Source organism: Phocoena phocoena, chromosome 10 (assembly GCF_963924675.1).
Source record: "Phocoena phocoena chromosome 10, mPhoPho1.1, whole genome shotgun sequence".
Classification (NCBI taxonomy): Eukaryota; Metazoa; Chordata; class Mammalia; order Artiodactyla; family Phocoenidae; genus Phocoena; species Phocoena phocoena.
Window position 1 is genome coordinate 24572566 of NC_089228.1, and position 25690 is coordinate 24598255.

The 25690-nt window shown below is 42.1% G+C and overlaps 1 protein-coding gene across 3 annotated transcripts in view; it reads left to right on the plus strand.

Moving 5' to 3' along the window:
* The window catches only part of MAGI1 (membrane associated guanylate kinase, WW and PDZ domain containing 1), a 617596-nt gene that overhangs the window by 577662 nt on the left and 14244 nt on the right, over nt 1–25690 (plus strand). The window contains exons 14-19 of one of the 3 annotated variants that reach the window (XM_065886131.1): nt 6203–6419; nt 10293–10376; nt 13212–13303; nt 15221–15413; nt 18487–18795; nt 22139–22342. In XM_065886131.1, the coding sequence (XP_065742203.1) occupies nt 6203–6419; nt 10293–10376; nt 13212–13303; nt 15221–15413; nt 18487–18795; nt 22139–22342 (1099 nt within the window). The remainder of the gene's footprint in view (nt 1–6202; nt 6420–10292; nt 10377–13211; nt 13304–15220; nt 15414–18486; nt 18796–22138; nt 22343–25690) is intronic. The other 2 variants (XM_065886132.1, XM_065886130.1) reach the window with 2 other exon arrangements.

Below are 25690 nucleotides of genomic sequence, written 5' to 3' on the forward strand. Positions count from 1 at the left end.
AGCCTGCGCGTGCTCCGCAACTGGAGAGGCCACAACAGTGAGAGGCCCGCGTACCAAAAAAAAAAAAAAACATTCACTATGAAGTGAAATTCATTTTCATATCCAATCAGAACTTTCCTTTTCTTCTCCATTAACTCCTCTTTCTTGCCTTTTGGAAGAAATCATTTGACTTAGACCCATAAATGATAAAAGAAAGAGACAAAAAGAAGGACCATCCTCTGCTTTGGCTTGCGTTTGAGACTGATTTTCACGCAACCTTTAATGGCATTGGCCCGATACCTCACCAGCACTTGTAGTTTTTCCCTGTTGTCCGTGTAAATCTCTGCAGCGGCCTTTAGTCTTGGCAGATACATGAACTGTAAATAATTTTGCCTTAAAAATGGATTGATTTGTCATTTTTAAGCCACATGAATTCTTTTCATCATTTAAGCTAAGTGCTGTCTGTATTCATTTGCTCTTCCGAGCAAATATTTTCAGCTCACTTTATAAGTACCTCCGTTTTGAAATCATTCTGTGAAATACTAATGAGCTGACTCTTTTCCCCATTTCCATTTATAAAATCCATTGCATCTTCCCACTTTCTCTGGCCTGTCAGTAATATGGAAATCATTTGTTTTAGGAAGGTTGGTGCAGTTTTGTTTTACATGGTCTTATGACACAAGTTCACAGCCAGATGTGGCCAAGGATTTCTGTGGAGTTTTCAAAATTGAAATCATTTCTTTTTTCCTAGTTGGCCCTGATTTGATACTCAGAAGTAAAAATCTTGCTTCAAAAATATCCACACAGTGACAACAGCTAGTGTTGGAGATACTCAGCTCAATATATGGTCCTCCTTTCCAAGCGTTATTCAAGCTGGAGGCGGATAGTTGTGTTTCTGAGAACTCCTCCTCCCTCCCGCTTCCCCCTTCCCCCTTCCCCCTTCCCCTTCCCCTTCCCCTTCCCCTTCCCCTTCCCCTTCCCCTTCCCCTCCCCCCTCCCCCTTCCCCCTCCCCTTCCCCTTCCCCTTCCCCTTCCCCCTTCCCCCTTCCCCCTTCCCCCTTCCCCTTCCCCATTCCCCCCTTCCCCTTCCCCTTCCCCCTTCCCCTTTCCCCTTCCCCTTCGCCCTTCCCCTTCCCCCTTCCCCTTCCCCCTTCCCCCTTCCCCTTCCCCATTCCCCCCTTCCCCTTCCCCTTCCCCCTTCCCCTTCCCCCTTCCCCCTTCCCCTTCACCTTCCCCCTTCCCCTTCCCCTTTCCCCTTCCTCCTTCCTCCTTCCCTTCCCCCTTTCCCCTTCCCCTTTCCCTTCCCCCTTCCCCTTCCCCCTTCCCCTTCCCCTTTCCCCTTCCTCCTTCCTCCTTCCCTTCCCCCTTTCCCCTTCCCCCTTCCTCTTTCCACCCTTCCCCTTCCCCCTTCCCCCTTCCCCTTCCCCCTTCCCCTTCCCCCTTCCCCTTCCCCTTTCCCCCCTTCCCCTTCCCCTTTCCCCTTCTTCCTCCTTCCCCCTTCTTCCTCCTTCCCTTCCCCCTTCCCCCTTCGCCCTTCCCCCTTCCCCTTCCCCTTTCCCCTTCCCCTTCCCCTTCCCCCTTCCCCTTTCCCCTTTCCCCTTTCCCCTTTCCCCTTTCCCCTTTCCCCTTTCCTCCTTCCCCCTTCCCCTTTCCCCCTTCCCCCTTCCCCTTTCCTTTCCCCCTTCCCCTTCCCCTTTCCCTTTCCCCTTCCCCCTTCCCCTTTCCCTTCCTCCTCCCCCTCCCCCCTTCCCCTTTTCTTACTCCTCCTTTCCCCCATGCAGCCTTTCAGCAATGCCTATCAAATCTGGCACCAAAATATCTTTTGACTTTACTTGTCCCTTCCCCTTGTCATAGCTTTTCTCCTTGTATAAGCCACCCCGGGTCCCTCACCTGGTCTGCACAGTAGCTTCCTGACTGGCTCTCTGCTTTTACTCCCACCCACATCAACCTATTCTCCAGACAGTAGCCAGACCAAACTTTCTGGAAATAAGTTGGCTCCTGGCACATCCGTGCTTTAATTTCACTAATGGATTCCTCCTCCCCAGAACTAAGAGTGAAACCCAAACTCCTTAAAGTAGCCCGCAAGGCCCTTGCATTATTTGGTCCCCAAGTTCCTCTCCAGCCACGCCACCCGCTGCTGTGCCACACTAGCTACCTCTCTGCTCTCCAAACAGGCCAAGCTCACTTTTGCTTTGCAGACTTGGCACATGCTGTTTCCATTAATGGAATGTTCTTCCAGAGGCTTCTCCTTATTACTTACCTTAAGGACACTGCAGTGTGTTGTCATCAGTCTGTCATTATTATTTGATTAATATTCCATCTCCACATACACACACACACACACACACACACACACACACACACACACACACCCCTAGATACGTAGGTACAAATTCTCAGGCACTATCTCTTTCTTACACATTGTATTTTTCAGAATCTGGCTCATAGCAGGTGATCAGTGTGTATTTATTGGATGAGGGAATAAATGTATTGCAGGTTACTTAAGAGGGGCCATTCTGGATGTGCTATCATTGATGGATTGCGCCAGCCATGTTCTTAGCATGCATAGAGTTACTTTAACAGACTTGAAAGTGTATCTTTATTAATGCTTATTTGAGGGCCAGTTTCTCACCTAGAAAAATGAGGTGAGAGACAACCACATTTGGTGCAAGTCAGATCCTGTGTTCCGAAGTGAATTTGTCCTCATGGCCCAAGTCTTCTGGGAGGGAATCCAGACTGCTGAAAAGGCATATGAGGTGACTTTAAGTTGAGAGCTATATAAACATGGCTTTTCTCCTGGACAGTTCTGGACCCTAACCAAATAAAAGATAATGTCATATCTAATTAACGTGTTCTCAGAAAATAAAAAGGCATATTTTGAACTTTTCTACACACACAGAACATAGCTTCAAAAAGCTTAGGTACCAGGATACTAAATACAGAATGCATTTTCAAATTAAGTCATTTTCATAATTGAACTTGAGAGGAAACATAAAGCGAGGTTAAATCTTATCAGGGAAAAATCCAAAAAGTTTCCAGATGCTCATGTGTTTAGCCCGTGAGGGTGGGTTAGAATATGCCATTTAGTGATGGGTTAGCGGTGGCCTAGTTTCTAGAGCATATTCTCAGGATGCTGCTGTACTTTTATTTTCCAAATTTAGGAGCAAAGTTTAGGTGGCATTCAAAGGGGATGCAGAGGTGCAGTTTGATGGAGAGGCAGTTTGTAGACTCTGTCCAGACTGTATCTGTCATTTTGTGATAAATTGGACCTAAATGCGTCCTTTATGGGGAAGGTGAGAAAAGGGGATAAAAGTTTTTAAATGGCCCAAGCCATTTCTGGTAAACTTCATTTGCACCCTCTGGTTATGGTGAAGCTGTCTCTTCATTTAAACTTGAGATTTCCAGGTCCTCTGTGTCAGATTTGTTACACTGGGACAGCCATCGAAGGGTCTTGGAACCCCCTGAGGTGACATACAGAGTCTGTGTGCATGCATTTGTGGGCGTGTCTGTAAAAGCACCTGTGCATTCGCTGCTGGAGAAAGGTCCAGACTCTCTCAGTGGGACAGGGTTGCCGGTAAGGTATTTCTCTCCTGTTCAGGAAGAGGCAGTGATTGGAAGAGGTTACATTTCAAGAGGTCACCGAGTATCCCCAGGAAAGGAAGAAGAAGAAGATTGTGGTGGTTGCCCTCAGGTAATCCCACAGTGCGGCTCACAGGGTCCTGGTGAGGCTTTGTGAAGAGGAACCTCTGCACGAAGGAGACTGGAGCTTCCATGGTCAGAGACTGACTCTAACCGTGAAATGAACTCAGTGTCAATGGACCGACCCCACATCTAGCATTTGCTACTCATCTGAAAAACCAGGCGAGGGTGGTCATTTGAAGAGAAGGATGAAACTCTCATGGTTAATCCAGAGGCCCTTCATCTATTGAATTATTTGCTTTCACTTTTAAAATATCTTCTTCCTGCCCTTCCAAGAGGAGAGCGGACACAAAACACTACCAAAATGTAAAAAACAGAAAGTAACAGTCCCATTAATTCTCCTTACCAAGGTTCATTTCTAAATGAAAACAGCTTTACATTTGGTCTTGATTATAAAAAAACGTTCTCTGTACATTATAAAAATAAGAAGTAGGCAGTACAGGAAAGTATAAGAGGGAGAAAACCCACCCAGAGCCCATCTTTTTTTCTATTCATGCTGAGGTGTGTACACTACACATGCTTGTTTATCATGGAGACCCTTAGAAAGACCGTGGTGAAGAGGAAAACAAATTCCCACGCTCGTGCAAAAGGGAATGGGGATTGTATCCTTCGTTAATGTCTTTCTGACTCTGAAAATCTTCAGCGTGTCTCCAGGGGAAGCAAGAAGGCAGGTTTTGACCTTCTTAGGGAATAGAAAGGGGATAGCTGGCCCTGAGAGCCAAATTCACTTTGGGGAGGACCCTGTTGGAAGTTGGCAGAACCAGGTTCTGTCCCAAGTCTTCGGAATGCGGATGCATCCAAGGCTGAGCGGAGCCCTTGATCCTCAGAAGGGAACGCTGGTGATGTGGAGTAACGGGGATGGTTGTCCCTGTCCAAACATCAGTGTGTTTTCCTGACCTCTTCACCCAGAGTATGTTGTCCCCTTGAGTCTGAGTGAATTAAGCCCCTCATATAGCTGGTTCCCAAGACCTCTTTGCTAGTTTAGAATATGGTCCTCACATTTCTCCCGCAGGCACATCAAGTATAATTTTAAAGGGTCTATCTTACCTTCATGAAATACATGCCCAATTTTCGACTTTGAATCCTTGCTAAAACCTACCTTCAGATCTGTGATCTGAACAGTCAAGGGAAAATGAAGTTTTTGTCCTCCTTGGCCTTACTTCAATGCTTACTTCAAAGCAAGGACTGGAAGGGAAGGAGTAGAGGGACCTGAGAAGTAAATGAACGGGACCTTGGAAATTTCCACGGAGATGTGAATGGAAGATGGAGGCTACCTGGGGGAGAGAATAAGGAAGAATGGTATGATAGGACTGATTGCAAGACTGAGGGCAAGATTTTGACACTATAAAGAGCTTTAGGGAACTAGAATGTCTAGGTCAGAGATCTTATATACTACTCAGAAATCATAAGCTATACAGGATCTGTAAGACAGGCCGGAGATGCCCCTTTACAATGCTCTGAAAAAGTTAAGTGTAGTGACATGGTGTCTGTTGTGTGAGAGACAGGACTCCAGGATTTTTCTTTTGAATGGGGGGAACTAAACACCTGGGCTTATCACATCTTTCATTGGAGAAAATAAGAGCTGAAATTATTTTATTTCCCATGCAGTAATTTTCCTCCGACTAGATTTTGCTGTTGATTCAATGGCTCTTCCAACAAAGAGCATCTCCTAAAATGGGAAGGGTCTTTAGCTGAGCAGAATTTAAGGAGCAGGAACCTCCTACTTATTCTACTGAAATTGAAATGAAATTCTTTGCCTTTACTACTCAGAGTTTGGACAAGTTGCAAATCTAAGAAGGCTGATCCCCCGAGGTCAACCCATATATAAAGTGGGATCTTGGTTTTCAACCAACAGTAGTATCAGGAGATCAAGAGGTATAATGCGATGTCTGCAAAACTGATTCACTAAGAATTATGAAAGCTCTTCAGATAATAGTTTTTTATATACTTGTAAGTACAAGTGCACACATAATGCTAGGCATGATTTTTTAAAGATCTGATCCACGTTTCTTACAGGCTAGCAGGACTGATGGTAAATCCTTAGCAAGAAGTTGGGTATTTTACTACTGAAAAAGGGAAAATGTGGAGTCCCAAGGAGCATTTTTAGCCCTGATCCTATTTCTTCTGGATATTCTAGCTTTCCACTTAAACCACGCATGGTATTCTGTGTCACATGTTTGGTTTAAAAATGAAGATGTTAAAACGAGTACATTTCGTAATAAATGAGCCCAGTGACTTAGCTGAGAACCTGTGATGGAAATTGGATTTGTTTTCTGCTCCAGCCCTGAAAGCGGTATGGTTTACCATGATGTCCTTCTGTCTGGTCCACCCCTCTATCTGTCTGCCAGTCCCCAGCGGATTTACCTGCATTCAGAATGAGCCGAAGGTGGAAGCCAAAATGTTGTTGATAAATTTATGTATGTGTGAAGTGCAGAAGTGCTGAACAAAAACAAGCTGATGGAAAACACCCACTCCGGGAACCAATAATAATCTCTTCTTGCCCCTCTCACTCACTTCCTTTCAGCAACCACTGGAAAGAAAAGACAGCCAGAATAGCTCCCAGCACAGCGCTGCCAGCCACCGAAGCCTGCACACAGCCTCTCCCGGCCACGGCACACAGGTGCTACCCGAGTTCCCACCCGCCGAGGCCCCGGCTCCAGATCAGACTGACAGCTCTGGGCAGAAAAAACCAGATCCTTTTAAAATCTGGGCCCAGTCCAGGAGCATGTATGAAAACCGACGTGAGTAGCACCCTGGCTCCTGTCTACCCTGGACTCCGCCGCAGGGCTCCAACTCTCTTCTTGAGGCTTATTGAGAATAGATTGTCAGTGTGTGAACAGGAGAGAGGTCAATCCAGGTGAGAGGTGACAGCATCTCAGAGCAGTGATAGAATCTGCTGGATATTCACTGAGGCCCCGTTACGTCTTCTGTTTGGGCAGGTGGGGTAGTCATGGATGGTCATCAGATGAAGGGCCTGGGTAAATTTGATTTATTTTTCCTCTCCATTAAAAGAAGTGGCCAAAAAAAAAAACAAACAAAAAGAAGTGGCCGATAAGTGCTGCTGCCCCATTAATTCTTCCCTATATGGAGATGGTGGCCTCCTCTGAGTTCCTGTCTTGTGAAACAGCTCTGATATACAATAGAACATAAATACGATTGGTTTGGATTGCAGGAGTAATGAGAAGAAATTAAATGCTTTCTTAGTGGTCTCGGTTTTTAAGAATACTGGTAATTTTTTTTTAAACATTATCAGTCTTTCTAAACATTCCCCTTAAAAAGAAAAAAAAAGAGTAGTGAGTGGTTTGTGCTTTAATCATTTATACTGTGGTTAAGTATGTTCTTTTAGCTTCACCTTTTTGAAAAATATGACCTAGTGATGTCATACATAGTACCTTTTGGGCTGTTATAAACCGAGTAATCCCTTCACATTTAATGTTTTACTTTTTATTATGAAATGATTTCCAAAAACTATTCACTGTAAACAGTATTCACTTATCTTACTGTTACCAATCAGAGTTCCTAAAATGCTTCCATCTTCGGGGATACAAATGGGCCATTTTTGTTTGCTTATTTTGGCGGTTGCTCTCACTGACCTTTTCTTCTGAGTATGATTGGTTGGGACGAAGCCTCTATGAAAAACATGCACTTCATTTTCCCTTTTTGTCATAGGATAGGAGAGAATGATTAATGAGGGAGGAGGTGGGTTTGCTGAAGGGTCAGATTCAAACTGGAGGAGAGAAGCATTCTGCCTTTCCTCTTGGTCCCCAGCCCCCTCAGCACAGGTTTCATTTGGAGCCACACCTGTGGTTCTCTTAGCAAAGCCCCATGGAGGGCCGAGGCAGGGGGGGTGGGGTGGGGGAGTGGGGGGGACACTGAAGCCCCCCACCCACCCCCTTGGACTTGGCTGTGAAGCATTTTACTTGCTGGCTAGAGCCACTCCTCTGTGACCCAAACCAAACAGGGGAGTGAGAACAGCATCCCTGCCTGAGAAGGAAAGTGGCCCACACTGCTGGGTGCAAGTCAGCATTTAGGAGGCACGAGGGATGACTGGAGTCTTGGTGATGATCAAGTTCTAGAAGTCACCGAGGCTCCCTCTGTGCTTTTCCTCTTCAAGGAAGAGAAATCATTGCCTTCTTACTACCATAGTGCGTGGAATTAAGTAGGCTGTTTGACTAAGGCTTCACTGTGCCGGCAAAAGCCTGATCACTTGAGAAGGGGTTTATTTAGTCCCTAGACTAGAAAGACCCCTGAGTACACCTCACTCCGGGCCAGAGGAAATGAAGTTCCATTTGGAACATCCCTTGTAAGCAGTAGTTGCTAAGCATGAACCTGGTGTCTGTTCTCACTGTGTCTTCTCACTAACTGGAATGATTTCATGGAAGAAATGTTTTCCAAAGAGGAATATTTTCACATTCCCTTCACATTTCTCTTTAATCATGGAGGTCCTCCAATCAGTGACCCGACTTCAGTGGATGTGGAGATAACTGCTTTGTTGACTATGCCCCTGCTTTTCTCAGTAGAGTACACATTTATGACTGAGTTTCCCGTGTGTGAATCTTTTTGCGATAAAGTAAATCAGGTTCTGAAGTGCTGGTGCGGGCCTCATGGATTGACAGACAATTCTAACGCACCCAAAGAATAGGAGGCTGTAGCTCAGATGGCATTTTTACCTTGATGGAAGCAGTATTTCTTCAGAATTTGGTATTTAATCCATTTTTTAAAAAAGTTTTCACCAGAAAAAAAATAAGAAAAATATGTCGTTCTGCCACAGCCAGCTGCTCTAAGCATTGAATGAGAGGCAGACTGAGATATTTGTAATGGTGCCAGTGTAGGCCTTAACTTTCTCGAACATCTAAGCAACAGGATCTAGCAGCACAAATGAGAATCAGGCTTTTTGCTGATTAGACGCTCCAGAATTGAGTGATTGTAGCAACCTGACCGATGTTAAAATTCACATAGATTTCTTCCTCACCACTAAATCAGGATAACGATGAGACTTTTCCCTCCATGATAATTATTCAGTATCTGTCACAGATTTTCTTTTTTTCACAGTACCTATGAATGAACCTATGTCAATCTTGTCTTTTTTTTTTTTTTAATCTTGTCTTTTAATCAGTATTTGGCTTTATCCCAGATCAGGTTCTGCCATTCCCTTAGGCTGTTTTTTTATCTTGTCTTTTGGAAAAAAATGAAAAAGTAAAGCATGTAGCCTCATTAGATGTGATTCCCTGCCCCTCTCCCCAAGATATATTAAAACGAGCAAAGTACTCCAGGAAAAAAACCACGAAAATTAAAGTCAGCGGTAACATCTTAATTGTACCCTTAATTTATCCCCCCTGTTTTGGGAAAATATATTTTCCTCATGTTTCATTTTATTGTAAAGGACAATGTGAAGATTCTTAACAAAGTCTCTGATCCAGTTCCTTCACATGGTCTGAATACCGTGCAAAATATAGCATTCTCGATATGGCCGTCTGTCAAAACAGCAGTGTCCAGTTGAATCAATCTGAATTACAGATGTGTTAATAAATCCCTCTGAAGAGCTTAAGTGTTCAATTAAGAACATGCATGGGTGGTGGTGGTGGGATTAACTGGGAGATTGGGATTGACATATATACACTAGTATGTATAAAATAAATAACTAATAAGAACCTGCTGTATTAAAAAATAATAAAATAAAATTCAAAAAAACCCGAGAGTTATTAAAAAAAAAGAAAAAGCATGCTTGGAAGTCCTTTAAAAGCCATGTTGCCTGTTTGTTTTTTCTCTAGATAACATGCCAGTTGTGTACATCTTTTAAAAATGGCATCGATGCAATCTTATTTATAAGTGTTCAGGAAGAGCAGCTAGTACCCACTAGTGTTTACTGTGAAACAAAATCTAAAGCTTGCAGTTCAAACTTTGCCTGTTCACAAAAGAGTTGGGAAAGAAAAATGACAAAGCTGTCATTTTAACCAGCGTACACGTGTCCCTCGAGAGAGACATGCTTAATGGTCTGGAATTGGTGTACAGCTCCTTTATCATAGTTTAAGGAGCTTGGGTGTACGTCTAGATTTTAAGAGCTATTATGACAGTTCTTATTTGTGTATTTGTTCAGCTCTTGGCCAGATCTGATGATTTGTGTCACTAAACAAAAGACTGTTCCGGTTGAACTGCCCTAGAAGTCATCTGAACAGGTTTTAGCCCAAGAATTAATCCCACCAGGAACTTGATACTATTTTAAATAAACACAGTAATGTGGCTGTGACAAAAGTATGCTTAAATTTTTTCGAAAGGAAATAAGGGGTTAGACAAATCTCAGGTTCATGACATGATTCAAACAAGGTCATAAGAGAATGGGTACTTCAGGGTATAATTAAATAGGAAGAGTCTAAGATGGTAAAGGTAGTTCTGTGAAATTCTCGGCGGTACAGTTGTAAATTCTAGCTTTTTGACAAGAGAAGTACGGTGGGAAAAAAAAAGAATCAAACCATAGTCTTTTAAAATCCACAGCAGCCTTGACCTTTATTGTGAAAGCTTAACTGCACCTTCCTTATCAATCAAAACTAAATTAAAATGAACTAAGAGAAAACACATACATTCAGCTTTGCAAAATTGTGACATTACTATTCCAGCTATGTCACCTTCGCCTGCATCGGGATTGAGCAAGGGTGAAAGAGACAAAGAAATCAATTCCACGAATTTTGGAGAATGTCAGAGTAAGGATCTGCTGAAAACTTTCATTTCTCCATTATTATTCATCCTGTTTGATGTTCCCATTGGTCTAGGGGGCTAGAAAGAAACTCAGAAAAAGGAGGGAAGAAAGAGGGATGCCATGAACAGAAGTGTTTGGGGTGCTTTTATTGACCAAGGCTAGAGCAAAGACAAGATGAAATTAAAAGTGATGGGCATTTTTTAACCAAGTCTGCAAATGTGTTGTGTGTCTGTAGTAATAGAGACGCCAGGGGAGTTCTCTGCAAACATGGTGATTCCATTTGTTTCTAATTATCAAAGGAAGTCTTTTGACTGCTTTATTGGGTCATTGGTGGAATTACCAAAGGAAATGAGCTGCTCTGATTGTCCCCTGTACCAGGGCTTAGAAGTGAAGAGAGCTGGATGAGATTTTCTTAGCTCTTCTTGATTTAGTCTCAAAAAGAAGGGGGGGTTGGTGATAGTAATATCAGAAAGATGGTTCTACCCTGCTGCCTCTTGAAAACTTAATTCTAATAAAATCTGCCTGAAATAAAGAAAAGAACAAAAAATGTTTGGGGGGAATAGTTTAGAAACTTTAGTGTCCTTGCTAAGAAGGGACAGCAGAGGACAAAGAAGAGAAACATCATTCTATAATTCTCTAATACGTTTCAGTACTGATTGATCACCAAAGTTATATATTTAGAACATGGCATTTGGTTCGTAGAATATAATTGTCGAGATGCCCAAGTTCAAGAACCAAAAGACTTTCTTTTAACACATCTGTGTTTGTGTGTGTTTTCCTGAAAGGCTCATCATTGGCATCTTCTACATCCTTGGTGTCTGTCATTGGGCAGCTTCATTTTCAACAGGAAGCTTTTTAAATAAATTTGCCGTCTGTTTATTAATTCTCAGAGGAACAATTTTTTTTCCAATGGACTGAACTGTATGATAAGCCTAAGTCTGTTGGCCATAATTGCCCATCCCATGGTGGCTTACTCCTAACTGAGCAATAAAATGCAGAAACTTGCTACATTTGTTTACACTGTAGGATGGGCAGGTGTTCCTGTGTTAAATGTTGCTGCAGAAAAAATTGGTCTGAGCTGGAGGTCTCTGCAGAGGTCTTTCCCTTGTTCACAGAAGGGCTCATCAGATTTCAAGCAGACTCTGCCAAGAACCTAGTGCTGGCTGGAAAGCACCCATGGTCTGTTTTGGTAATAATCCTCCAGCTTGAGTGAACCAAAGACGACGGAGACTCAACCTGATTTAATTTGTTGTTTCAATGAGGCTCTTGAAACAATAGCCAGCTACTCAAACAGAAAGAAAATATTGTTACCTTTAGCATGTTGAAGAAAATACCATTCTCGAATTGTGTCCCGTGCTGTAGCCTAACTCCATGTACCATGGCATCTTACAGCTTAGCCTCAGCAATTATAAGAAAAAAGCATTGGATAAGAAGCTCCCTTGAAAGCATGGCATTGAGATAGCTCAAGCACGAATATTCGATTCAGACTCCTCTGACTGGTGCTTACGTGTTCATTTAGTTTCTTCTCTCTCGGCATACATTTTAAGCTCGTGGGTGAGTCCCGAAAAGGGGACATCTCTCGCTAGCTTGAAGTCTAAACAACCACCTCCTTCTTCCCTATTCCACTGTACAAAATCAGAGAAGATGGGAATTAAGTTCTCAGTACATACACAACTCCTTCAGCCCCAAAGCCAAGGAATTAAAGAAACCAGAAATTCTGCAGAACAGTATTTGAAAATCTCCTTTAGGATTCATGGCCACTAAATTATATATTTTTTCTTTAAATAAAAGATTTGTCATTTTACAGACTGTAAAACATACTACTTAAACACTAAAATATTAAGTAAGAATTAAATAGAAGTAACCCTTTTTTTTATTACTTTAGTTAAGTAACAGAGTGTTATATAGGACAATCTCATGTACAGTAAGCGTGTTCTTAAGGAAAATACTTTTTTAAAAAATGAGATTTCCATTTGAAAGCCCTGGACTATTACTGAATTTTAAAAGTAAAATATCAAGCTGTTAGATAATAAATGAATACTTATAGTGGTGAAATATTATAGGCAAATACTGGAATAAAGCACTTATTTTAGTGATGAAATATGGCTCATAGATATAGGACAGTTTTGTTCTCACCAGTGATCTTAAGGATATAGAAGGCTGACTACTTTTTCATAATAGCAGTGAAATCATAGTAAATTTTATAAATTTGGAAATATTAGGATGTTTGAGAGTAACTCTTTTGGCAAAAATGATCTAACAGGTCATATTCTTGGCTTTGCTAGTCTTGATTACTTTAAGGGAAAAAAGAAGTGATTTTCTTTTTTTTAATTGAGAACACTTTGTACCTCGAGCTGTTTTCTTTCATCTTCTAGTTGATAGCATCAGGCACTTAACAGGTCTTCTAAATCCTCAGAGCCAACCTGTACTTCAGAGGTTGCTCTGACAGCATGAGCTCCTTCCTCAGACGTGGGCACCCACTTTGCGAGGCAGAGCCTGATGAGTTTAATTTATTTAATTCCCCTTGCACCAATACCCAGGAGAGTGGTGAGTGCTGACTGCAGCCTTCCTCAGGGACAATGGCTTGATTAGGAATTATCAAACAGTGATTAGTCCTTTGAAAAAAATCTTAAGGCTCAATGACTATTCCTACCATTTACTTTTACCCAGTGTCCTCTGTTATTGCACCCGTCCAGATTATTTTGTTTACTTGTGTGTATTGGAACGCTGTCATCTGCTCAAACACCATCAGTATCGGTCCTGTTAACGGTGTTCGCCTTAGGGCTCTGATTCCTTTTATCCGAGAAATAATCTCTCTCTTCCTCATCCCTCTCTGCAGTTCCAGATTATCAAGAACAGGACATCTTCCTCTGGAGAAAAGAGACTGGATTTGGATTTAGGATTCTGGGTGGCAATGAACCAGGGGAACCTGTGAGTCTTTTGTCTCCCTGCCCCTTGCCCCCCATCCCACCCTACCCCGCACCACCCTGTGCAGTTTTCTAAGACTTCAAGGCAAATTGGCAGCAGTGACAAATCACCAAGATTTGAGTCCCGCCAGGTGCACCCCTGTTTCGTCTTTTTTTTTTAAATTTTATTGGAGTATAGTTGATTTACAATGTTGTACTAATTTCTGTTGTACAGCAAAGTGATTCAGTTGTATATAAATATAATTATAATTATATATATATATATATATATTCCCTGACTGTTTCATCTTAAGCACTGGGGGTTATTCTTTGGATTTTGTGAACTCTTTCTTTCTTGATAAAGAAGGGACTAGATCCTTTCTAAAAAGTGTGTGTTTGTGTTTGTGGAAAGCGGCAGCTGCAGCGTCTGGAGCTCCCCATCAGAGAAAAGGGAACCGAAAAGCAAAATAGGAATAGACATCAACTGGGAATACAGTGGCCTGATCCTTCTGGCCAATTCTGTTAAATCTGCCAGCAGCTAGTTGGCTTTGTATATTGAGTAGCTAGGACAGAGAGCGCTTGACAAGGCATTATGAAAGGTTAGAGAAAGTAGGACCACGCTCTTTACAAAATTAGGGAAAGAACCCTGAACAAGGACCAGGAGACATTTAACCTCTCCAGGCCTCATCTTTAGAATAAATTGAGGAGAACGTCACAGGATTCTTTTGAAAGGGGAAAAGAGAACTAAAGATAAGTATCGTTCATTTCCTCATCACAGTAAAAATAGCTGTTGTTTCTTGAGTGCTTACTATGTGCCAGGTGCTATGCTAAAGGCTTCTAACACCCATTCTTCTCGTGTATCCATCAAATCTATGAATCTGTCCCATTTTTCAAATCATGAAATAAAGACACAGAAAGGTTAATGAACCTGCCTGGCATCGCAGAGCTAGTAAATGGAGGGACTGGAAAGGGTGTGATTCCAGAGTCCATGTTCTTAAGCACTCTTCTGTCAAAGTTCTTTGTAAATGATAAATGCCATGTAAAGGTCACTGTAGCATCATTATCTAGAGAGAAGGCAAGCAAGGCACAAATATTTTAGCTAAAGTATAACAACAGCAAGACATGAAATATAAAGACCTGCTCTGCATGCAGGTGCTATAGACTATGAAAATAGGGATGCCCAACCAGACTTGGCTTGATTCATCCCTTCATTTAACACCACTTATCATGCATTCCCTTTTGCTAGGCACATGCTGACCTTTAAAGCAAAGTTGTATGACTATTATAATTAGTAGAGTTTTCTGAACAGAGGCCTCTTAGGTGGATAGAAGAGGGGGAAAAGTTTTGCCAATGAAGGGAGTAAAATGATTTATTTTTGCAAAGGGGAAGAAACAATGAGTCAGCAAACCACAGATAAATAAATGTCAGGGTACTAAACAAGAAAAAGTTATTTTTTCCATTTAAGAATTATTGTATCACCTAGCACAGCACCTGGTACCCAGTGGGCGCTCAGTAAGGGTTTGTGGCATGGATGCAGACATGAATGAATGAACTGAATTGTTTTCAGAGGTTGTGAAGGCCATCATTTTACAGGCAAACCTCATTTTATTGTGCTTTACAGATAGTACATTTTTTTACAAATTGAAGTTTGATGGCAGCCCTACATTGTCAGATGATGGTTAGCATTTTTAACAATAAAGTATTTTTTAAATTAAGGTATGTACTTTTTTTTAGACATAATGCTATTGCATACTTAAGACTACAGTATAGTGTAAACATAATTTTATGTGCACTGGGAAACCAAAAAATTCATGTCACTTGTTTTGTGGTGACAGTAGCTTTATTGCGGTGGTCTGGAACCGAACCTGCAATATCCCCGAGGTGTGCCTGTAATAGTAAACCAAAAGGTCAGTGTTTCATCCATTGTCCAATTACTCAACAGATTTATATCGGTCACATCGTACCACTGGGTGCTGCTGATACAGACAGCCGCCTGAGGTCTGGGGATGAATTAATCTGTGTGGATGGGACACCAGTCATTGGCAAATCACACCAGCTTGTGGTCCAGCTTATGCAACAAGCCGCCAAGCAAGGTCACGTCAATCTCACGGTGCGGCGTAAAGTGGTGTTTGCAGGTATGTTTTTCATTCATCCCTTTAGACGGTGCCTTGTCACTTTATGCACAGAAGAGGCCCCTTTCCTGTGTCCGTCTCCTCAAGCATGTATTTTAGCAAATGTTTATGAATGCGATTAAGCTCAGAATTTCCAGATGGAACCCTTCAAAACTACTGTCACTTAAAAGCACTTTAATGGGGCTTCCCTGGTGGCACAGTGGCTGAGAGCCCGCCTGCCGATGCAGGGGACACGGGTTCGTGCCCAGTCCGGGAGGATCCCACATGCCGCGGAGCGGCTGGGCCCGTGAGCCATAGCCCCTGAGCCTGCGAGTCCGGAGCCTGTGCTCCGCAACGGGAGAGCCCACAACAGTGAGAGGCCCACGTACCGCAAAAAAAAAAAAAAAAAAAGTAAAGCACTTTAATGTGCCATCCGTACATGTTCAGCAAAGGCTTTTAGAAGAAGCCTAGTTGAATATATGTTACCTCCCTCCATCCCCTTGCTAAACAGAACTTAGTCATTCTCTTCACTTGATGGGAATTCTCAACAAAAGAGGTTAGGAGAATTGTAGCTTCAAATTAAGAGAGCAAAAATTAGGTTTGCACTGCTAAATAAGCTCATAAAAAAGCTGCTCTGTTGTTGACAGTCATATGTATTAAACTATTTTAATTTTTACATTTTTCACTATAAGCAAGTTGTAGAGCTGGCCAGTTCTAGGTCATGTTTCAGTCCTTCCTCCTGCAACTCAAATTCGTATACATCCTTCCAGGCCCAACTCAAAGATAACCTTATCTGTAAAACCCTCAGAAATTCCCTCCTTCCTCCAACTGTCTGCTGAGTTTAGCCTTCCCTTCTTGCCATCCTTGGGCATCATGGTTCACTTCCGTATCAGAATCTGCCATTTTGAGGCAGTATTGGGTAAGTGTCTGCCCTTCCCATTCATTCACCATGTTTGCCTGCAGCCCCTGCCTCCAGGTATTCAAGACAGAACCCAGAATGCAGAAGAGGCAGATTCCATGTGGTATCAGTTGAATTATTGAAGCAGGATGACGTGAAATATTAGGAATTCTCCATAGCTGTAATACTAGTGAAACACCTGTTTATCAGATAAAATCAACTGTCATCTTGTTTTAAAAACAAACAAAAAAAATAACTCATAGGGACTTCCCCGGCAGTCCACTGGTTGAGACTCCTCGCTTCCATTGCAGGCGACATGGGTTCGATCCCTGGTTGGGGAACTAAGATCCCATATGCCTCCTGGCATGGCCCCCCCAAAAAAAATTTATAGGGCTCATTTAAATGGTATATAATTAATTACAAAAGAATTAAGATGTCAGATTCCAGTGTGAGAGCCCTACCTGTTGCAGCCATGAAAAGAGTGTTAATCACTTACGTCCCTAGAGCTCATTTATGGCCTCAGGATCTTAACGTAGTATCCCACGCAACCAGTAGCAGCAATCAGAAATGGCTTTTGAGATGAGATGAAAACTTTCTGACTTCACTGGTCCAAATAAAAATAGTAGAGCAATGTGATTTTTGTTTGTTTCAGATGTATTGGGGTATTTAAGATCTGGGTTAAAGGCATGTTCAGTCTTTGAAAAGACATAAGGCTAAGGGAAATAAGCCAGTCACAAAAGGACAGATGTTATATGCTGCCACTTCCATGAGGTACCTCGAGTAGTCGAGTCATAGAGACAGAATGTAGAATGCTGGCTGTACCGGGGGCTGGGGAGGGGAGAGTGATTAGTTAGTGTTTAATGGGTACAGAATTTCAGTTCTGGAAAATGAAAGGGTTCTGGAGATGGATGGTGGGGATGGCTGCATAACAGTGCTTCTGTGCTTAATGCCACTGAACTGTACACCTAAAATGGTCAAAATAGTAAGGTTTATGTTCTGTATATTTTACCACACTAAAAATGAAATCTGTGAAAGGAGATGCTTTGGGGAATAAATTTAGTAGTCCTATCCAAAACCTGAACACATATTTTGCTGTTGACATGAAAACCAAGTCGCTCCCACCTACTACGGTGGCTATTTAGGAGTGCTTTACCCTGTCACTTGAGAAAGCAATAAAACTGAAATTTGATCAAACGAATTCTGAGGGAGGCTAATGTATCCAATTGTGTGATCAGAGTAGATCATTGACATCTGGAAGCGAGGAAGAGAAGCGAAGTATACCTCTGACAGGTGTTGTCAGGAATCCCACAGTAGGGAAATCTTAATGGTACTGTCAGCTTACCATGTCTCTGGTGATGGAGAAAGCAAAGCAAAACTGTTTGCAAATCTGAGCAGAATGTGACTTGCGGGTAATGACAGTTTGAGTGCAGCGAAGGGCATATCTCTGAGGCAAAAATGGTAGTCACCCTTGCTGTGGGCCACACCTATACATCCTGCACTGGGTCATTTTTGTTTGTTTGTTTTGTTGAAGTCCAGTTGCTGTACAATATTATGTAAGTTACAGGTGTACAAGGCCGTGATTCACAATTTTTAAAGGTTGTACTCCATTTATAGTTATCATAAAATATTGGCTGTATTCCAGTGTCATACAATATATCCTTGTAGCTTATTTTATACCTAATAATTTGTACCTCTTAATCCCCTACCTCTATATTGCCCCACCGCCCATCTTCTCCCCATTGGTAATCTCTAGTTTGTTCTCTGTATCTGTGAGTCTGCTTCTTTTTTGTTATATATACTAGTTGGTTGTATTTTTTAGATTCCACATATAAGTGATCTCATACAGCATTTGTCTTTCTTTGTCTGACTCATTTCACTCATCATAGCGTCCAGGGGTTGGTTTTTGATTTGTGAACCGGGAAATATTTCAGACTGGGCCGATCTTGCTGCAAATTTGAGTCTGTATGCAGATGTTGAGATAACAATATTGCTGTAAATGATACAGAATTGGGGTGTCCCCTTTGGTGTTTTTCCATGAACTCTTTTCAATTCTTGTATCTCAGTTCTGTGAGGCCAGCTGCTGTCATAGCTGTCACTCTCTTGATTTCATTGCGGAGCCTTGGGGGAAGGAGGAAGGGGTGGCAGGCAGGGCACGTTTCTCGCAAAGGCGGGTAACTGAGAGGTGAATCTCTTGCACAGCCTCCAAAACAGAGAATGAGGTGCCCTCGCCAGCCTCCTCCCATCACAGTAGCAACCAGCCGGCCTCACTGACCGAGGAGAAGCGCACTCCACAGGGCAGCCAGAACTCCCTGAACACGGTGAGCTCCGGCAGCGGCAGCACCAGCGGCATTGGCAGCGGCGGCGGCGGTGGCAGCGGCGTGGTGAGCACCGGCGTGGTGAGCACCGTGGTCCAGCCCTACGACGTGGAGATCCGGCGCGGGGAGAATGAGGGCTTCGGCTTCGTCATTGTGTCGTCGGTGAGCAGGCCTGAGGCAGGGACGACATTCGGTGAGTGCGGTCACTTCTCCCTAGTGTTTCCTGGGATGCCCGGGACTGTTCTATGGCAAGTAAAAGACAGCCAAAATCTCATTAACAGAAATGCTTTTCATGCTTTCCGCTTCAGATGATGAAAGTCTTAATTGAGGATGGAGTTAGTTGGGTGGCTTTTCCCCTCCTGAAGGCTGGGATTTTTTGTTTTTAACCCTTCAGCTTCCATTCTGATTGCGTGTTCACAGGCAGACTATTTCACACATAGGTGAAATTTGCAAAGCAGACCCTTGACAGGATAGAGTGTGAGAAATTCTTGCTAGAGAAAGCCGTTTGCAAAGTTCTGAGCAGGATATCAATCATAGCAGTTGCCTCAGAAGGTCTGAGTGGTTTTTTTTGTTTTTTTTTTTTAATAAATTTATTTATTTATTTTTGCCTACGTTGGGTCTTAGTTGCTGTGCACAACTTTCTCTAGTTGCCGCGAGCAGGGGCTACTCTTCATGGCAGTGCGCAGGCTTCTCATTGCAGTGGCTTCTCTTGTTGCGGAGCACGGGCTCTAGGCGTGTGGGCTTCAGTAGTTGTGGAGAGCTGGCTTCAGTAGTTGTGGCGCATGGGCTTAGTTGCTCTGCAGCATGTGGGATCTTCCCGGACCAGGGCTCAAACCCGTGTCCCCTGCATTGGCAGTCGATTCTTAACCACTGCGCCCACAGGGAAGTCCCGGTGTAGGAGTTTTTAAAAGAAGCATATGGTTGTAGAAATAAATGCCAGGGGAAAAAAACAGGTATAAGGAGTAAAAATATATATGAAATGCCCCTACATCTTGTCCTTTCTTTACTCTATCCCCATCTGAAATTTTAAAATTTTAATTTAAACTAATATGTTTACTGTTGCTTGGTTAAGAATCTAATTAAAATCTGAGTTCAGAGCTGCTTGTCTTCACTGCCCTTGAATTGTAGCAGGGATGATCGTCCTGTCTCATCCAGATGTTGGGGGTTTCACCAGAGTATGGAGAAACACGGCTGTCACCCTCTCAGAAGGTTAACTCTCTGCTGGGTGCAATAGCTGAGACAAATAGGAAGCCAGGTGATTCCAGGAACTAGGAATCTATGAATCTGTTTCCTATTAGGATGGATTATAAGTATGTACTCCAAAACTGATCACCTTCTTCATTAAATAAAACATCATTTGTTATTTTCCCGAAGCACATTTGTTAATTAATCTGAAATATGGTGGGAGACAGTGAAGGGCTGTGCAAGCTTTGGAATGTACTTCACCTCTGTTTCCAAATGACTTACCCACAAGGAATCTGAGGACCCGTGGCCCAGGTCGTTTGTTGGCTGACATCAGCTAGGTGCTCCCTCCCGTTAGCTTTCTGCCCCGGTACAACTCCATTTGCCTCCATTTAGTCTTGGTACATTGTTTCCTGCTAAAGCCATTTCCCACTAAGGTGCGTTCATTAGGAGACAGTGAGTTAAGCCAGTTCCATGCATGTGTGGCTGCCGAAACAAACACCCATTACTAACAGTGCTTCTGTGAGCTCCATTAATGACATTATCACAGCATGTCACGGGTGGTGGGTGACTTGACCTCAAGGCAAGGTTGTTTTTGGTTTGTTTTTCCAGTAGTTTTGGAGACTTTTCTGCTTAATTTAAAAATAAAAAGAAAGGCAGGGGGGGAAAGAAATCTCAAGTTATTTTCTTTAGATCTACAGTTTGTCCCCATGTACCCTGTGATGTTCTCAGGATTTCAGAGTTCTCAGTTTCCCTTTCTAGAATGAAATAGCAGCTATGTCTGTGTTATTTAACGAATACGGAATGACTTCGCCCACAGTTTGGTCTTTGATTGCTTTCCTCTGGCTCTTAATACAAACAAATTAAACTTTCCCTAATACCTTGCATGAGACTTCTGAGCTATGCGGAGCTTTCCTCCCACCTGCTGTATGATACCTTTCCCATGGGACTCGTCCTTGGAGATGGGCTAAATTTAATCAAGACCTTGAATTTGGGTATGGAGGCTTTCCACCACACCTGCTTGTTGCTTGTTCCAGAAGACTGTTTAACTACCTTTTGAAAGATTCTTTGACCTTGACCTTACATCCCGTGATACAGACTCAGGCAAATATGCTGAAATTCAAAGGAATTGTAGCTCATTTTCCCACACATTTCTCTAAATTAGGACGGAAGAGTCCTCTCAGTTAGTTTCAACATCTCCCATGTTAGTTTTGACACCTTTTCCCACAGTGGCTCAAGTATACAACTGTCTTTACAGCCCCCAGGAAGACAAACTCTCAGAATCAGTGAATATGCCTAAGAAAGTTTGAAACTCAGTATGCAATTATCTGGAAACCCTGTGTCAGGCGTCAAAGCCAATTTTCCACCTCTCTTTAAAAGTTACCAACGCTCTTGGTTGTGACATGAAATGCCTCAGAGCACACAGTAAACCTTCTTCAAATGCACTTTTCCTGGTTTTTCCTCTCGTAGCTGTGTAGTAACTGATCAGGACAAAGGAAATGATTAAAGGAAAAGGGTTGAGGAATGATTTGAACCTAGCTTTGGTTCACTGTCCTCAGCCTGAGTATGTACTAGATTTTCTTATTCCTTTGAGGGGATTTTTATGAGGAACAAGGAGGATTTCAGAGCTAATGAGCCGTTTGGGCCCTTCTCTGAAAGCACACGAGAGAGGCTGATTGAGCAAAGGTCATAAAAGGAAAAATACGTGTCAAGGTTGGGTGCCTTCTTGGCTCATCTCATATGTGCCCTTTTGCTAAACCTTTCATCATTCTGAATAGAAGGCAGAAAGTCTAAGTGTTTGTCTATTAGGCATTTTCAGATTGGATTTTTGGCGCTAGCAGACTCCTAGGCCTCACCAGACGCCCAGTGATTATTTTTTCTAAATGGAGAAAGAACAAAACATTGGCAGAAGCGTAAGCAACACCTGGCGAAAATGATGTGACATGAGCACAGAATGCGCAAAAGCCTCCCTCCCAGCTCTGGGTTTCACCTTTGCAGCCCCCAAATAAGCCTACGGCAAGTTATTTTTGGGGCTCTTGAGAATCTTCAGAAGTTCCTAAAGATCCCAAATTTTGCCACTGATCGAAGGAGGGAAGCTTGGGGTCCCCCCTTCTTTTGAATCGGGAAAGGACTGCAGCAATGAACTATCATTTTTTCAGGGCTGTAACTTCTTAAACAAACGCCTGGAACTTTGCCAATGTTTTGAGCCCCGGCACAGAGTTCTCCTTTAATAACATTTGCTTAATGCTTGGATTAATTAACACTTAACCTTCTCTTTCCCTTCTCAACCCTTTTTCTCCTCCCTTCACTCTATTCCCATGTAACTTAAAAAAAATTAAAACTGACTATCAAAGCAGGCAATGCATGTGTGGCCATGCCTCACAAAATAGGTCGGATTATTGAGGGGAGCCCTGCTGACCGATGTGGCAAGCTGAAAGTAGGAGACCGGATCTTGGCGGTAAATGGATGTTCCATCACCAACAAGTCCCATTCCGACATTGTCAACCTCATCAAGGAAGCGGGAAACACAGTTACCCTCCGCATCATTCCCGGGGATGGTAAAGTATACCTATTGTGTGTGTGTCTCTCTCCAGCTCTGTCTCTATCATTAGTGTTCATTTAATTGAATAGTTTTGACTTAGAGGCAGCCTTATCCATGTCTAACTGAACATACCCATCAAGCAAACATGAGCCACCGTTACTAAATCTTACGTCACCCTCTTGACTTCATCCTCTAGCCCTGGGACCCTGTCTTGCTACAGAGATAAACATTTCAGAAAAATCTTTAACTTTCTCCGATTTATTTTGGCTTTGGTGCCCTTGTCTTTAAAACAGCAGAAAAGTTTGAGTACAAGTGGTGAAGCTCGTCTGATATTCTACCTGGCAATTATTAAAGATTTTTTTTAAAACAGTGACTAAAATCTGAATGCGTAGTATGGCGACATCACAAAAGTTATGTAAGGACAATGCAGAGCCAGTGCTCTTTTTTTTTTTTTAATCTGAATAAGTGAATGTATCAAAGTTTTTTATTTAATGGGAGGTTATTAGGATTTGTACCTATGTGGTTTGTCCCTAATTTTTGCATGTGGATGAAAAAAGAATAAAATCTCTGTGTTTTTGATATTTTAACCGGCCTCCATTAAACTAGGCCTGTTCTTGTTTATTTGTTTGATTGGTTCAATTCAAATCTTTGGTTCTTTTGTAGCAGTGGTGATTCTGTCCCCTGGGGGGACATTTGGCAATGTCTGGAGTGGGTGCTAATGGCCTCTAGTGGGTAGAGAGCAGGGATGCTTCTAGACCTCCTACAGTACATGGGGCAGCCCCCACTGTCAAAGATTATCCAGCAAAAAGTGTCAATACTCATTATTCATATTTAATAAAAGTGAAGTTGATAACGCTAATGTCACTAAGTATAGATCCTTCAGAGAATTAAGTCCTGTATATTGACTTCCTTCTAAGCAGATTTTGCCCTTGGGAAAGAAGTGATAGTTGTCCTAGAATGTTTCAGTGTCTTTTTTTTTTTCATTCTTGCTACATATGTTATAAAATAAAATATATTCTAAAAGTCAATGAGTATTTCTCAAGAGGAAACTGTGGTTTATGGGGGAACTGTGATAAAACTCTCTGCCACTGATCTATAAAATAAGAAAATCAGAGATTTTATCTGAAAGTAATTCAGCAGATCAACATTTTTATATACTAATTGCTAGAAAGTGAGCCATATTATTTTAAAACTCGAGTGCTGTAGACTGTGCCTTTCAGAAGAAGAAAATCTAAAACCGAACAATAAATATTTGAACATCGTTGGTCCTAAGAACAGAGAGGTTCCTCTGTACCCAAAATACCCCATACCAAATGTAGAGGAAAAAATAGCTCCTTGAATGATGGTCTCTTTCAGCCTGCTTCAAATGCATGGTTAGTAATTTACCATCTGGTCTAGAGTCCATTCTACCTATTTACCACACTGGAAAGCTATTACAGTTTAGGAAAGTGATCACAAGATGATAGAACATAGGTTCCTAATGGAAAGGATGAAGGAGGCCAGAAAAATTTGGTGACAAATGGTTGAGAGAGCCTAATGTAGTATATAAATTCAGATATTATTTATCTCCATGCTGTGGAGAGATTTCAAAAAAATTAATCCAAAAGAAAGAGACACAGGAATTGACTGGCTGGGTCTGTGTTGGTCAGTCTTAATGTGGGAATGAGAATTTCCAAAAAGGAAGGAAGGAAAGAAAGTGCTCCTTAAGGGAAGGGCTTAGAAAAAGAGTTCACAATCGGGAAAGGTGTAGATATGCAGAAGCAACTTATACTCCTGTGCACATACTTGTTGACTTAATTTAATGTTCTTCAAGGGAAAATAGTTTTGGAGAACCTGAACACCAAAAAATAGAACGCAAGGTAGATCATCCAATAACAGTTGTGAATAAAAAGACGTTTTTTAAAACTTCAGTCCTTCAACAGTGTAGAATTCAGACAGGCATATCACAGGCCATCTTGGTTAGAAGAAAGTAAACACTACAGTTGAGACAGTGTAGTTAAGGAGCGACGTGTTGCTGAGGATGTGATTTCATTCCATGATATTTCAGGAATTCATCACCATGGTAATAAAACTCTTCACCAATTACGTTGTAATTTTCAAAGTCCAGGTAAAGCGAATCAAGCCTGGCAGCCAGAGGGTGGGTTTGTAATGCTCATCTTTTAAATGGGCCCAAAAGTTGCCGTCTTGGAAATTAGAGTGAAGGCAGGGGAGTTAGGTTTCTGGAGAGATGGAGAGATGCTGGAGCAATCCAGAAGGATTTTGCAAAAACCTAGAAGACAGAGAGTGACCATTACAATCTGATGAAGAGAAAATCATGCTGGATCCACCTCCTCTCCGTGAAAGTGTGTTGGACATGGTAGATTGTAAGGTAAAAGGAAGGTGTTCTCTCCATGTTAGGGACCTCTGATCTCCTTCAGTCTCTCACTCTAGTATTTAATGGATCCAGTGGCCCAGAGGCATTTTGTTCCATGATCCTCACAAGGAGACTGAAGTTCTTCATTAGAGTGGCTTTGGAGCTCTTAGAAGTACATCTTGTCCAGGGTACTGTTCTCAGAAGCCCAAGGAGGCACTTCACAAAGAGGCTCTCTTATGAGTCAGACAGGAGATAAGCTGACCAAACTTGGAGGAGATCAGGCTAAACACTTTATATGAGCTTCTGGGCTACAGTTATTTGTCCATTACTGAGTTGAAGAAGACTAACTCATCCTTTCTTTGCACAGTTCCTGAAAGAGAAACTTACAAAGCAAGGTAGTCTTGAAATGTCACAATGTGGTTGAGCAATTTTCAGTTCTTGAGGTTTATTTTTATCAGACATTCAAGTCAAAGGTGTGACAAGGATTGAACTGAAGTCATCATTTTCAAACTGTCATTTAACATTTGTGTTCTCTGACTTAATCCTGTCATGTGAATCTTATTTCAACTCAGGATAAATATTTGCAAAATGTGTATCCAGAGATTCCTCTAAGAGCTCACCCATCTACCATTAATGGAGTCATGAATTAAGGAGAGATTTGCGTATAGTTAATGACCGAGAATGTCCACAAATGAAATTCACAACCAAAATATTAATATACGGTTTAAAGGATTAAACTATACCTGGTATTAGTCCCCAAATGACTTTATTATATACTTTCCCTCTGTTCTACATAAGGCATTGTAACCATCATTTTGATTTCTTACAACAAATTGTTTTAGTTTTCTAAATAAAAAAATGATCAAATTTAAGGAAAAAAAAAAGGAAGATGCACCATTGGTTGGGCAGTGCTGAGAACCCACTCCCCATCCACTGCTTTATCTAGCTCATGCTGCTTGTTCTTTTTTTTTTTTTTTTTGCCACACTGCACGGCATGTGGGATCTTAGTTC